Source organism: Saccopteryx leptura, chromosome 1, assembly GCF_036850995.1.
Source record: "Saccopteryx leptura isolate mSacLep1 chromosome 1, mSacLep1_pri_phased_curated, whole genome shotgun sequence".
Taxonomy (NCBI): domain Eukaryota; kingdom Metazoa; phylum Chordata; class Mammalia; order Chiroptera; family Emballonuridae; genus Saccopteryx; species Saccopteryx leptura.
Genome location: NC_089503.1, coordinates 49,827,116 through 49,840,653, shown reverse-complemented (window position 1 = coordinate 49,840,653; position 13,538 = coordinate 49,827,116). Strand labels below are relative to the sequence as shown.

At 44.5% G+C, this 13,538-nt stretch overlaps 1 protein-coding gene and 1 non-coding gene across 5 annotated transcripts in view; both read right to left on the bottom strand.

Annotated features, from left to right (window-relative positions):
- Nucleotides 1-12,722, bottom strand: part of SBF2 (SET binding factor 2) — a 502,739-nt gene extending 490,017 nt beyond the window's left edge. For all 4 annotated transcript variants that reach the window (XM_066365963.1, XM_066365945.1, XM_066365952.1 and 1 more), the window contains exon 1: nt 12,522-12,722. In XM_066365963.1, coding sequence (XP_066222060.1) covers nt 12,522-12,576 — 55 coding nt within the window. In that variant the 5' untranslated portion in view covers nt 12,577-12,722. The remainder of the gene's footprint in view (nt 1-12,521) is intronic.
- On the bottom strand, nt 5,486-5,561 carry TRNAA-AGC (transfer RNA alanine (anticodon AGC)). The gene has a single exon. It is a non-coding gene; the product is annotated as a tRNA-Ala (tRNA).
- Nucleotides 12,723-13,538: the final 816 nt, after the last annotated feature.

The following is a 13,538-nucleotide window of genomic DNA, read 5'->3' as shown; positions in this document are numbered from 1 at the left end:
GAACTATATATTTCCATACATAGGTGGGACATAAAGATGAGACTCAGAGACATGAACAACAGTGTTGGGGTTACAGGGTGGGGGGAGGAGAGGGAGGGGGTTGGGGGAGGGGAGGGGCACAAAGATCATGGCTTTTCAGCATTTGCCATATTCCCCCCTTAATCTATAGACAGACAGCAAATATTTACGTATGGTGTTCCCACTATAAAGACTGCTGTCTTAGGGACAAATGCTGATAAACTATTTCAGCAGTTCCTCCTTCTTCAAAGACTTATATGTAAACATAGAGCTCCATGTTTCATAGGACATACTCAAGCTCACTCCATGCTCCCTGGTGCTTTAGCACAAGGGAATGCCCCCCCCCCTTTTTTTTTTTTAGTATTTTTTCTTTTATTTATTTATTTTTTGTATATTTCTGAGGATGGGGATGGGGAGGTAGTCAGACAGACTCCTGCATGCGCCTGACTGGGATCCACCTGGCATGCCTACCGGGGGGAATGCTCTGCCCATCTGGGATGTTGCTCTGTTACAACCGGAGCCATTCTGGCGACTGGGGCGGAGGCCATGGGGCCATCCTTAGTGCTCAGGGTGGATTTGCTCCGGTGGAGCCTTGGCTGCGGGCGGGAGGAGAGAGACCAAGAGGAAGGAGAGGGGGAGGAGTGGAGAGGTAGATGGGTGCTTCTCCTGTGTGCTCTGGCCGGGAATCGAACCCGGGAATCCTGCACACCAGGCCAATGACTCCGACGGGTCTACCATATCATGCTTTTTACTTAAAAAAAAAAAATTACATTTCTTTTGAATGCTGATGAACAGGAGACACCAAATCTTTTTCGCCTGCAAACTACTACCTTCTTTATTAGATCTAGCTAATAACACTGTTCTTTTTTCCAAATAGCTCCAGATATATGGAAAAGATTTATATAGGCGGAAGGGGATCCTCAAACCCCTCAGCGAGATCTTCTGAGAATGGCTTTTAAGATACCTAGAGGCAGAAAAAGCCCAATAGAGATCAGGGGAACTATCAGCTTTTAGGATACACCCTTAAAGGCTCCAACGCCCCAAAGGGGTCTCATAGGATGCCATCTGGGTCCTGCTTCAATAGTGGAAAGGAAGGTCATTGAGCTAAAGCCTGCCAGGCTTACACGCCTCTGCTGTGAGGAAACAGGGACACTGGAAGGTGGGCTTCCCCCTCGCTCCTCTAAGGGAGGGTTCAGTCTCTTCCAGCCCTGCTCCAGCCACCTATGACCTAACCTTGCCCAGAAAGCTGGGGTTTGCCACTGAAGGCTGAAGGTGCCCAGGGCCGTCGGCCCCATCTACGACACTGTGGACGAGCCTAGAGTATTTCTTCCAAGAAGCAGGTAAACTGATCTCATTCGCACAAGGGCCGCTTAACTATGTTTTACCTGAATAGTCAGGTTTTTTATTCTTCCCTCAAAGATCTCTGTTGTGGGTGTTGATAGTCCTATTTTCTGCTGCTTTGCTTAATATATAGTGTTTCCTTTATCCCTCCTACCTCAATGCCCCACTCATATTTCAGGCTGGGACCTACTCTTAATTTAGAGCTCTCTTTCCTCCTTTTGCCAACTTGTATTATGAATTTACCTTTGCCACCCAGCTTAATGTATCCCAAGGTTCACTTTACCAGGCCACAGTCACAGAGCTCCAGGGAAAAGCAACCTGGTCTCAACTCTCCAGGCAGAGGAGAACAGAAGCTCCATATCCACGCATGCTGCAGATGGCTTTTTCCAGTCTACCTGAATCATTACCAGCTAGAAGCAGCAGTCATTGGGACTTGGACATGAGCTCCAAAGTATAGAATGGTGACAACAATTCCAGTGCCATGCGGACTTTTCCTGTAGGGAACTTTCCTGGACTCCCGCTCCCTGTGACAGCTCCTAACAGACTGAACTGTGGTTGGGTTGCATTTTTCAGGGATTTGGCATGGTGATGGGGCCAACTTAGACTTGGGGAACATGTTAAGGACACTACTCATTTATGGATTCTTGCTGTATTGGCCAAGAGTTTGCTTAAAGGCTTTTAATCACTGTAAAAAAAAATAGAGGACTGGATGAAGAAGATGGGGCACATATACACCATGGTATATTATTCAGCTAGGAGAAATGGTGACATCGGATCACTTATAGCGGAATGGTGGAGTCTTGGTAGCATTGTGCGGGGGTGAAATAAGCGAATCAGAAAAAAACAGGAACTGCAGGACTCCATACCTTGGTGGGACATAAAAGCAAGACTAAGAGGCATGAACAGGAGTGTGGTGGCTATGGGGGGTGGGGGGAGGGAAGGAGGGAGAGGGGGAGGGGGGGGTACAGAGAGAACTGGATGGAGGGTGGCGGAGGACGATCTCTCTTCGGGTGATGGGTATGCAACAGAACTAAATGACAAGATAACCTGGAAATGTTTTCTTTGAATGTATGTACCCTGATTTATTGATGTCACCCCATTAAAATAAAAATTTATTTATAAAAAAAAAAAATAGCTATTTTATTGTCCAAAGTACACAGTCTCGAGAGGAGGAGTCAGAGCTGACTGATATATTTATATCCTGTATTATGCTTGAAACCCTAAGTCCTAAGGAACTTACTTCCCATACATATTCCCACCCTCTTCAGCATCAACTGCTTTTATTCCATGATTTCCATTCTTCTTTCTGCTTTGATGTATGCTCAAATCTGTACTATACATTTTTTTTTTTTACAGTGACAGAGAGAGAGTCAGAGAGAGGGATAGATAGGGACAGACAGGAACGGAGAGAGATGAAAAGAATCAATCATTAGTTTTTCGTTGCGACACCTTAGTCCAGGGATAGTCAACCTTTTTATACCTATTGCCCACTTTTGTATCTGTGTTAGTAGTAAAATTTTCTAACTGCCCACTGTTCCACAGTAATGGTGATTTATAAAGTAGGGAAGTAACTTTATAAAATTTATAAAGCAAAGTTACATCAAATTAAAGCATATAATAATAATTACTGCCTGACCAGGTGGTGGCGCAATGGATAGAGCGTTGGACGGGGATGCAAAGGACCCAGGTTCGAGACCCCGAGGTCACCAGCTTGAGCACGGGCTCATCTGGTTTGAGCAAAAGCTCACCAGCTTGGACCCAAAGTCACTGGCTCGAGCAAGGGGTTACTCCGTCTGCTGAAGGCCCACGGTCAAGGCACATACGAGAAAGCAATCAATGAACAACTAAGGTCTCGCAACAAAAAACTGATGATTGATGCTTCTCATTTCTCTCCATTCTTGTCTGTCTGTCCCTGTCTATCTGACTCTCTCTCTCTGTCCCTATAAATAATAATAATAATAATAATAATAATAATAATTACTTACCAAGTACTTTATGTAGGATTTTCGCTAAGTTTGGCAGAATAAATCTTTATAAAACAACTTACTATAGTTAAATCTTTTTATTTACACTTTGGTTGCTCCGCTGCCACCCACTATGAAAGCCGGATGCCCAATAGTGGGCGGTAGGGACCAGGTTGACTACCACTGCCTTAGCTGTTCATTGATTGCTTTCTCATACGTACCTTGACCATGGGCCTTCAGCAGACCAAGTAACCCCTTGTTTGAGCCAGCCACCCTGGGTCCAAGCTGGTGAGCTCTGCTCAAACCAGATGAGCCCATGCTCAAGCTGGCGACCTCGGGGTCTCGAACCTGGGTCCTCCGCATCCCAGTCCGATGCTCTATCCACTGCACCACCGCCTGGTCAGGCTGTACTATACATTTTTAAACACTCTCTGAACCTCACTATTTCTGCAATTCAATCAAAACATGTCTTATTAAACACTAATCAGCCAGAAAATTCTGGGATATAAAAAAAATAGTCTCTTTACCTGAAGAGAAAGCATTCAAAGTTTTCCAACCAAACAGTCTTACCTCTCAATATCAGACGACTCAAATAAATGGTCTTAATCCGCTCTCCACATCCTACCCTTCCTCCTGCTTAAAATTTTGCAACTTGGTTTACAGTACAACCAAACTTGGTTTACAGTACAAACCAACTTGGTTTACATTCCAGCCAAAACAACTCTGGAGTTAAGACTATCCTTGATATAAATTCTCAAAAGATACCATGCTGTGCTAGAATACAGCTGTCAGAGAATTTGTAGTCCAGAATTTGCCACTCAACAGCTGTGTACCCACTCAAAGTAACAATGCAAGGTAAGGGGGTAAAAGAGGTGTATTGGTTCCTTATCCATAAATCAGATTAAATCAGATGATCTACACTGTTCAACTCTAAAGTTTTGTGAAATGCAAAGATCTTCATTAACTCCACATACCAATGATCTCTAGCTGCAACAACTGACAAGGAGAAACATTTCCTCACTTTTTATGACTCTGGATTTCTGAAACAGAAAACTCTAATTTATAGTGGTATGTCTTTCATGTAAAAAAAAAAAATTCTAGAGGGCAGCAATGGCAATCCCACTATAAGTCAATTAGGGACTCAGATTCTTTCTAGGGTTGGGCCATTATCTATATGGTCCAAGTTGGCTGCTAGAGCTCCAGTCTTTGTATTAGTATGCCAGTCTCAGGAAAGAAAAAAGCTAGAAAGACATACTGTCATCCTTTAAGAATACTTTTGGGATACTGTGATCATCATTTCCACTTTCATCCAACTGGCCAGTATTTATCCACATGTTTAATATCTGTCAGAAACTTGAAAACAGTATCTCTTCTGCATGGCCGACTATGTAGCCAAAATTCAGGAGTTCGACCATTCAGGAGAACGACCGCTGGGGAAAACTAATTATCTCTCCCAAAATCTTCAACTCCTTCTTCTATGGTTCCTTTCATTTTCCATTCTCTTAATAGTACTTCCCAAAGCTCAGTCCTTGGTCCTCTATTCCTGTCACTATACCTACTCTCAGAGGGCATGCACACAATGTCACAGTTCTGTCTACTCTAATGACTCTCACTCTCTTTGTGTCCAGCCCCTACTTGTCCCATCTTTTGAAGCCTCCATTTGGATGGCTATAATATAAAACCCATTACCTTCCAAACTGACAAAAACAAGTAAATAATTTTAAAAGAAAACCCTTTTCAATCTTCTTACATAAGCCATGGTATCACAAATACCCCAGATCTTCAAGTTTAGAATTTTGAAGTCACTTCTGACTCCTCTTTCCACTTTTTTTTTTTTTTTTTTTTTTTTTTTTTTCATTTTTCTGAAGCTGGAAACGGGGAGAGACAGTCAGACAGACTCCCGCATGCGCCCGACCGGGATCCACCCGGCACGCCCACCATGGGGCGAAGCTCTGCCCACCAGGGGGCGATGCTCTGCCCCTCCGGGGCGTCGCCATGTTGCGACCAGAGCCACTCTAGCGCCTGAGGCAGAGGCCACAGAGCCATCCCCAGCGCCCGGGCCATCTTTGCTCCAATGGAGCCTTGGCTGCGGGAGGGGAAGAGAGAGACAGAGAGGAAAGCGCGGCGGAGGGGTGGAGAAGCAAATGGGCGCTTCTCCTGTGTGCCCTGGCCGGGAATCGAACCCGGGTCTTCCGCACGCTAGGCCGACGCTCTACCGCTGAGCCAACCGGCCAGGGCCTTCTTTCCACTTTCCACAAGCCACGGGTTGTGGGTCATAGCAAGCTTCTAAAAAGAAATGAATAGGACTTACATGAGATTTATATAGCATATGACCTGGGATGTGCATTTATCAAACTGGCTTTGCACCCCTCAACATTAATGTAATGTCCTAAAGTCACTATCCTAATTATCAAGTCCATAAGCCTATTTGCTAGAGACTGAATGTCTGTGTCCCCTAAAAATTTGTATGTTGAAACCTAACCCCCAACCTGACGGCATCTGGAGGTGGGTACAAAAGGATGGTATTTGGAGGTGACTAGGTAATGATGACAGAGCCCTTATAAATGGGATCGGTGCCCTTATAACCAAGACCCTAGAGAGTTCCCTTGACCCTTCCACCACGTGATATGGTAAAAACAGGGCCGTCTATGAATCAGGAAGCGAGACCTCATGAGACCCTGAATCTGCCTGTGCCTTGATCTGGGACTTTCCCAACTCCAGAACTGTGAGAAATAAGTCTGTTGTGGCTCTGGTTGGTTGGCTCAGTGGTAAAGTGTCAGTCCAGCGTGTAGAAGTCCCGGTTTGATTCTTGGTCTGGGCACAGAGGAGAGTGACCATCTGCTTCTCCACCCCTCTCCCTCCCTCTCTCTGTTCTCCTGCAGCCATGGCTCGAATGATTCAAGCCAAGTTGACTCCAGGTATTGAGGATAAACTCCATGGCCTCCCTCAGGTGCTAAAATAAAATAGCTCGGTTGCCAAGCAACTGAGCAAAAGGCCCATAAAAGCAGAGCATCGCCTGGAAGAGGGCTTGCTGGGTGGATCCTGGTCAGGGCACAGGTGGCAGTCTGTCTCTGCCTCCCTGCCTCTCGCTTAATAAAAATAAATAAATAAATAAATAAATATCTGTTGTTTAAACTACTCAGTCTATGGAAATTTGTCACAGCAGCCCAAATGGCTAGGACAATATTTTTAGTCATCATTATACATGACATCTTCAGAGCTTTTGACATTTATTCATCATTTCTTCCTCACAGTTCCCTACACCCAGGGTTTCAATGATGCCACACTATCTGGATTCTCTTGCATTGCCACTGACCACTCCTATTCAGTTTCCTGGTGGCTACTACTCTATCTACCTCCTAAAAATTGAATTTTCTCTGAGTTCAATTCTTAGGGCATTTCTTATTTCACTGTACACACATTTCCTGAACAATCTCATTTTTTTCTCTTTATCTGAAAATCAGTTGACTATTAGTGATTGTAAGTTAAATCTCTACTCTTCATTTCTCTCTTCTCTCCTCATCTCCAGACCCATATACCTACACACCTAAATAGCATCTCTACCTTGGTTATAGGCAGGCACCTTTAATTCAACATATCCAACACTAAACTCAGCATCTTTCCCTCATCCAAATCCATTTCTTTGCTTGAATTCCCTATTTGCATTCACAGCATCATTACCCATCCAATTACCCAGGCTAGAAACTTTGTTACCTTCAATTATTCCTTTGCCTGTACCGCACACATCCATTCATTACTAAATTTTTTTTCTTCTTTTTCCAAGTGAGAGGAGGGAAGATAGAGAGACAGACTCCCACAAGCACCCTGATCAGTATCCAACCAGCACCTCCCATCTGGAGCAGATGCTCTGCCTATCTGGGGCCATGCTCACAACCAAGCTATATTTAGCACCTGAGGTGGAGGATCCATGGAACCATCTTCAGCACCAGGGGCTGATGCGCTCAGACCAATTGAGCCATGGCTGCAAGAGGAGAAGAGAGAGAGGAGAGAGAGAGGAGAGAGAAGAGGGAGGGGGAGGGGTTCAGAAGCAGATGGTCACTTCTCCTGTGTGCCCTGACCAAGAATTGAACCCAGGACACCTACATGCCAGGCCAACGCTCTACCACTGAGCCAACCGGCCAGGGCCATTCATTACTAAGTTTTGATAATTTGAGTTTTCCAACTTTTCTAGAATCCATACCTTCCTTTCCATTCCTACTATAAAAGCTCCTGAGTTTTCTCATATTGGGCTTTCTCCCTCCAGTCCATTGCCATCTAAGTCACAATTCTGTTGTTTCCTGCTTTCTAAGAACCCCTACTTTTCAAAAGACCTCACTATCTACAGAGTCAAGGTTAAATTCAATAGTTCGATTTACAGAGCTTTTCACACTCTTACCCCAATTCACTCCAATATTAAAGCTTACCTCCATTCTCATCTACACTATAATTCTCTCCATCCCTGAAACAAGACATTCACACGTTTACATGGTTTTCTCTCTGCCTATGATCTACCCTCATTTCCCACAGGGCAAATGCTTACTCATCCTACATAACTTGGTTTAAACATCACTTCTCATAAGAAGTCTTCCTTTTCCCCCAGCAAAGTGGATTCATCTTCCTCATTTATCATTGATTATTTCAAGGCTGTCTCCATTAATGAGTAAGTTAGGAACAGTCTTACTCATCACTCATGTATTTTTGTTCTAGAATTAGCACAATTCCTAGAAAGCACTGATGTGACAATGAATCCCAAATGGTTCTTGACATTTGGCAACAAACAGCAACCAAGAAGTCCCAGCTATTTCAATACAGAATGGGGGAGGGGAAGGCAACCCAAGCTAAGTGTGAATTACAATAGTTCAGTAATCAACAATTTTTCAAATGTTTCAGACTATGATATTTCAGTTATACATATATTTACCATTTAGCTTATCTCACTTAGCTTTAAATTAAACTAACAAAATATCTAAGAAATATTTCAAATGCTTTCTCTAATACATTTAAGCAGAATGATATGAAAATACAAGAACCTCAAATGGTTATGATACTTGACTCCACATTAAATATCATATTTCCGATGGCTTTAGGCGACCCCTGTGTTTTGGTCGTTCCACCCCCGCCGAGGTCGTGACCCACAGGTTGAGAACCGCTGATATAGACAAATGGATTAAATTCTAAATGCATTAATGGACAGCAAAAGTAAACAAAAAGAAAAAAGTAAAGGTATATTAAGGAATTAACCCAGGGGTAGTCAACCTGGTCCCTACTGCCCACTAGTGGGCATTCCAGCTTTCATGGTGGGCAGTAGCTGAGCAACCAAAGTATAAATAAAAAGATAGATTTAACTATAATAAGTTGTTTTATATAGATTTGTTCTGCCAAACTTGGCGAAAATCTAACATAAAGTACTTGGTAAGTAATTATTATTATATGCTTTAACTTGCTGTAACTTTGCTTTATAAATTTTATAAAGTAGCCTGACCGGGCAGTGGCGCAGTGGATAGAGTGTCGGACTGGGATGCCAAGGACCCAAGTTCGAGACTCCGAGGTCACCAGCTTGAGCATGGGCTCATCTGGTTTGAGCAAGGCTCACCAGCTTGGACCCAAGGTCGCTGGCTCGAGCAAGGGGTTACTCGGTCTGCTGAAGGCCCGCGGTCAAGGCACATATGAGAAAGCAATCAATGAACTGAGGTGTCGCAACGAAAAACTGATGATTGATGCTTCTCATCTCTCTCCATTCCTGTCTGTCTGTCCCTATCTATCCCTCTCTCTGACTCTCTCTGTCCCTGTAAAAATAAATAAATAAATAAATAAATAAAAATTTTATAAAGTAAAGTTACTTCCCTACTTTATAAATCACCATTACTGTGGAATCGGTGGGCAGTTAGAAAATTTTACTACTAACAGAGATACAAAAGTGGGTGGTAAGTATAAAAAGGTTGACTACCCGTGAATTAACCCATGTAGTCATCATCAATTTTTCCTGGACAAATCTCAGTAAAAGTAGAAGACAGGAAAAAAACAATAAGAAAAATAAAGATAGATGGATAAATAACTTCACCTATTAGAAACAATTGATATTTCCTAATTATTGTGCCATACTACATATGGAAAAATCAGTAAAATAAAGTCCTGACTTCAAATTATCAAAATTAAACTGTCATAAAAATCAGTGATTTTCAAGCTATGTTCCTAGTGTAACAGTAGTACTATAAGAGCACAAAACTGCAAACAAGTTAAATATTCAGTAAGAGTAAATAAATAACTAAATATATTAAGTAAAACAAAAGCTGGATTTTTCACTGACAAAGAATAATGTTACAAATATAAAAAAGGAGAAACCAGAATAGACCCTGGAATGTTGACTGAAACTAGACATATTGGTGTGAACTCATTGTTTTCAATATATACCAATAAAAAATAATACAGGTGTACATGTGAGTATGTGTACATACATCTATTTCCCAGCTCTGTCCATTGAGAATGCCTGGGAGCAGTAACATCCCAACAGCAATAAACATACTGGCACTGAGATCTTAGCTTCTAAATGTCATTCTTTACTAAAAGGATCCAGGGTTACCTAGAGAAATAAAAGGTTGATTCCAGGACTAAGGCGAGGACAATACAAGATAAACCCAGAACATATTCCTGTGCCAAAAGTAAAGATAGTCTCAAAGAATGATGGGGTCATATCATAAGGACACAGCAGCCAGCCTGAATGAGCTCTCACTGGCCAAATGAGGAACAATTTGAACATCAAAATAAAAATAAACAGTAACAGAATATACTCCACTAAAAGCACAAAAACCCATAAATCATACAAAAATAAATTTGAACCTAAGTTTTGATGAGGAACAAGATATTTACATAGTTTCCAAGTAATTCTCAAGAAAACTTTTTATCAGCTATTACGTATTAACCTTATAGTGAAGAAGTCTGGCAGACATTGCTTATATCAAGTAATCAAAGTGAAAAACATCAATAATGAGACAAACTGAATTTTATCACCACCTAATAGTATGCAATGTGCATCCCTTTTATGATATTCCTGCCCAAGTAACCGGGTTGTGTCTAATCATGAGAACAGATAATCCCCAACTGACCGGCATTCTACAAAATAGCTGCTCTATAAATTTCATAAATGTCAAGGTTATGAAAGTCAAGAAAATATGAAGGAATTGTTCCAGATTAAAGAAGACTTAAGACTGGGTACAAAGAAGAAGCGACCATCTGTTTTTCCACCTCCCCTTTTCTCTTTCTTTCTGTCTATCTCCTTTTCCCCTCCCACAGCCACAGCTTGAATGTTTCAGCAAGTTGGCCCTGAGGCACTGAGGTCGGCTTCATGGCCTGCCTCAGGCGCTAAAACAGCTCAGTGGCGAAGCAATGGAGCAGCTGCCCAGTGGACAGAGCATCGCTGGTACCAGGCTTGCGGGTTGGGGCTTGCAGGGTGGACCTGCTGTGTGTGTGTGGGGTGGGGTCATGCAGGAGTCTGTCAGCTGCCTCCGCGAATCTCATCCTCTCACTTAATAAAATAAAAGACTTAAGAGAAAGGATAAATAAATGCAAAACACAAGTTAATCAGACCTTTTGCCAGTACAAAGATTACAGTACAAAGATTAATGGTACAAATCAACAAACGAAACTTGAATCAGTTGGAGAACTGGATGGAGTACTGTATCAGAGTTCATTTCCCGATTTTAATGACTGTATTGTTACTACGTAGGAGAATACACTTGTTTGTAGAAAATGCACACTGAAGCATTCTGGGATGATAGAACATCAATAAGGTCAACAGCTTCCTCTCAATGGTTGGGGGGGGGGGGTTCTCTGCATGATAGTTTTCTGCAAGTTTCTGATGTTTCCAATTTTCTTAAAAGTGAGAAAGGAACAGTGTTGCTAAAAATGAAATTATGTTAAAAACAAACCATGATTTTCCATAACGTTAATCTTCCTAAGAGATACCAGACTATACAAAATTTCTAAAAATTTTGGATCCAGAAGATTCTTTATATAAAGCCCAACCTCTTCTCTTAACAGTTGACCTCAATCAAGTCATGAGCAGTGAAAGATTAAAAATATAAAAGGTTCCCACTAAAGGAATTTATTAGGAGAGGAATAGTGAAAAGAACAGCGGGCAAAGAGTGGGTAGAACAATGGCATTCTGACGCTACAAATGTACTGTAACCATCAGCAAAACACAATCTCAGCATTTCCACTGAAAAATAAAGGCACTCTCTAGCTGAAATCTAAACCCCTTGCAAATGTGCAACCAGAATTACCCAGAAATAGACGTGCATCCTCAGCTCAATTTATTACATGATACTTCTTATATAGTAGTACAAAGGCATACAAATACAAAATAAATGTGCATGGACCCTGAATTCTCTTTAGTCGCAGTTCATCAATTAAATTAAAATGCATAGCGTTTGCCAAATTGTTCCTCCTGAATAAAATTTTGAGACGAATTAAAAAAAACAATTAAAAGACGCATTCAAGTGCAACAAGAACACCTTCATCAGTCTGCTGATTGTCCTTACTTAAAAGACAGTGTTCAGACTCATTCTAAAATGACCGTCACACTTGTCCTGAAATAACAGGACGCATTTCCTAGAAATGTTTCAAACTGCCAGGACCCTTTCCCCTTCCCCAGTAGTACCACGCCTTCACTAGGGCATGGACTAGGCCGGCCCCCAAGAGCACAGGGGTGAGGCAAAGCTGGACTCTTAGCACTTCCTTTTGGAGAGGACAGCCCCCGGCGTCACTCGTTACTCACTCTGGAGGCAAAGCAGAAGTTTATCCCGGGGAACTTAACACAGTTGGCTCCAGCCCTCCCAGCCCTGCGGTCTTGGCCCAATCCCGCCCGCCGGGGCGCTGCCCTGGGTACTCAGCCCCCACCAGAGCCGGGGCCATGACACACTGACTCGCCCCCAGCTGGCCCAGCTGAGCGGCCCAGAGCCTGGCGGACGCGGCCTCCTCCGCTCCCCCTCCCCCTCCCCCTCCCCTCGTGCCGGTCCCACACGCCCACCCTGAGGCGCAGCAGGGCCAAAAAGGCCGGACGCCGACTACCCGCTCCGACGCGGCCCGCCGGGCCCTCCACTCCTCCCCGTAGCGACGCGCAGCCCCGCAGAGCCCACTGGACAGCAGCCGGGGGGGCGGAGGCGGGGAGGCCCGGGGGCGGCGCCCGCCCCACACCCCTACCTGGCTTCTCGTGATCGTAGCCTACTACGATGAAGTAGTCGGCCAGCCGAGCCATGGCCGCCGCCGCCGCGCCCGAGAAGCGGGTGCCCGTCGCCGCCCTCGCCGCCGCCGCCCACCGGGCCCGGGAGGGCTCAGCATTTTCCCTGCAGCAGCAGTAGCGGCAGCGGCGGCACTTCAGCCATGTTTGACAACCGAGGCACGCTCTGCGCCTGCGCCGCTCCGAGAGCCCGCTCCACCCCCGCTCCCACCCGCTGACTCTGTGGCCGGAGCCCGGGCGGTGAACCCACCCCCACCCCCACCCTCCGCGGGCTGCTGGCGCTGCTAGGTTTGGGGAGTGGGCAGCCGGACGTATTCCCACTACGTGCTGCCCCCGCAGCCTCTGGAGGTGGTTCCCTTTGAGAACCTCCACCTCTCCCTCCTCTATTTTTCCTAAAACTGGCTGTCCTTCCTTCCTCTTTCTCTACTCTTTCTGGATCTGGTAAGAAGAAGCAGAGATGGTTGAAGGGTTCCCTGCAAAGTTCGCTGCTTCCCTTCCCTCCAAAGACTAGATTCTCCCGCCCTAAAATGGAAGCGTGGAATTTGCATCGCCAGGGCTTTTGCTGCATGTTTCCTGTTTATGTTATGTAGATGGGAATTTTAGGAACATGCCACCCAGCAGGCGGGGGAGGAAGAGGCTTTTGCGCAATCTTCAGAGGCGCCTCGGACTTTAGTGCTGGGTGTACTGGGGGCCGCTGGCCTGGGCTTCCCCCGGAGCATCCCGGGCGGGGCTGGATTCCACCGAGGAATGCGGCATCCCCGGGATCCTCTTGAGTAGGCTGGGTCCAACAGAGACTAAGGGAGGAGGCTCCTCTCTCCCAGGGGAACCCCACCCGCCTGGCTTTATCCCCTTGCTGTTGTCCCAGGGCTCTAGTAGAGGGATCAGATAGAGACTAACAACGTCCCTGCTTAAACACGCAGTAAAAATGAATTAATGAGTCTCATCTTCTAACATAAGAATTATCTAGGTCACTGTCTTTT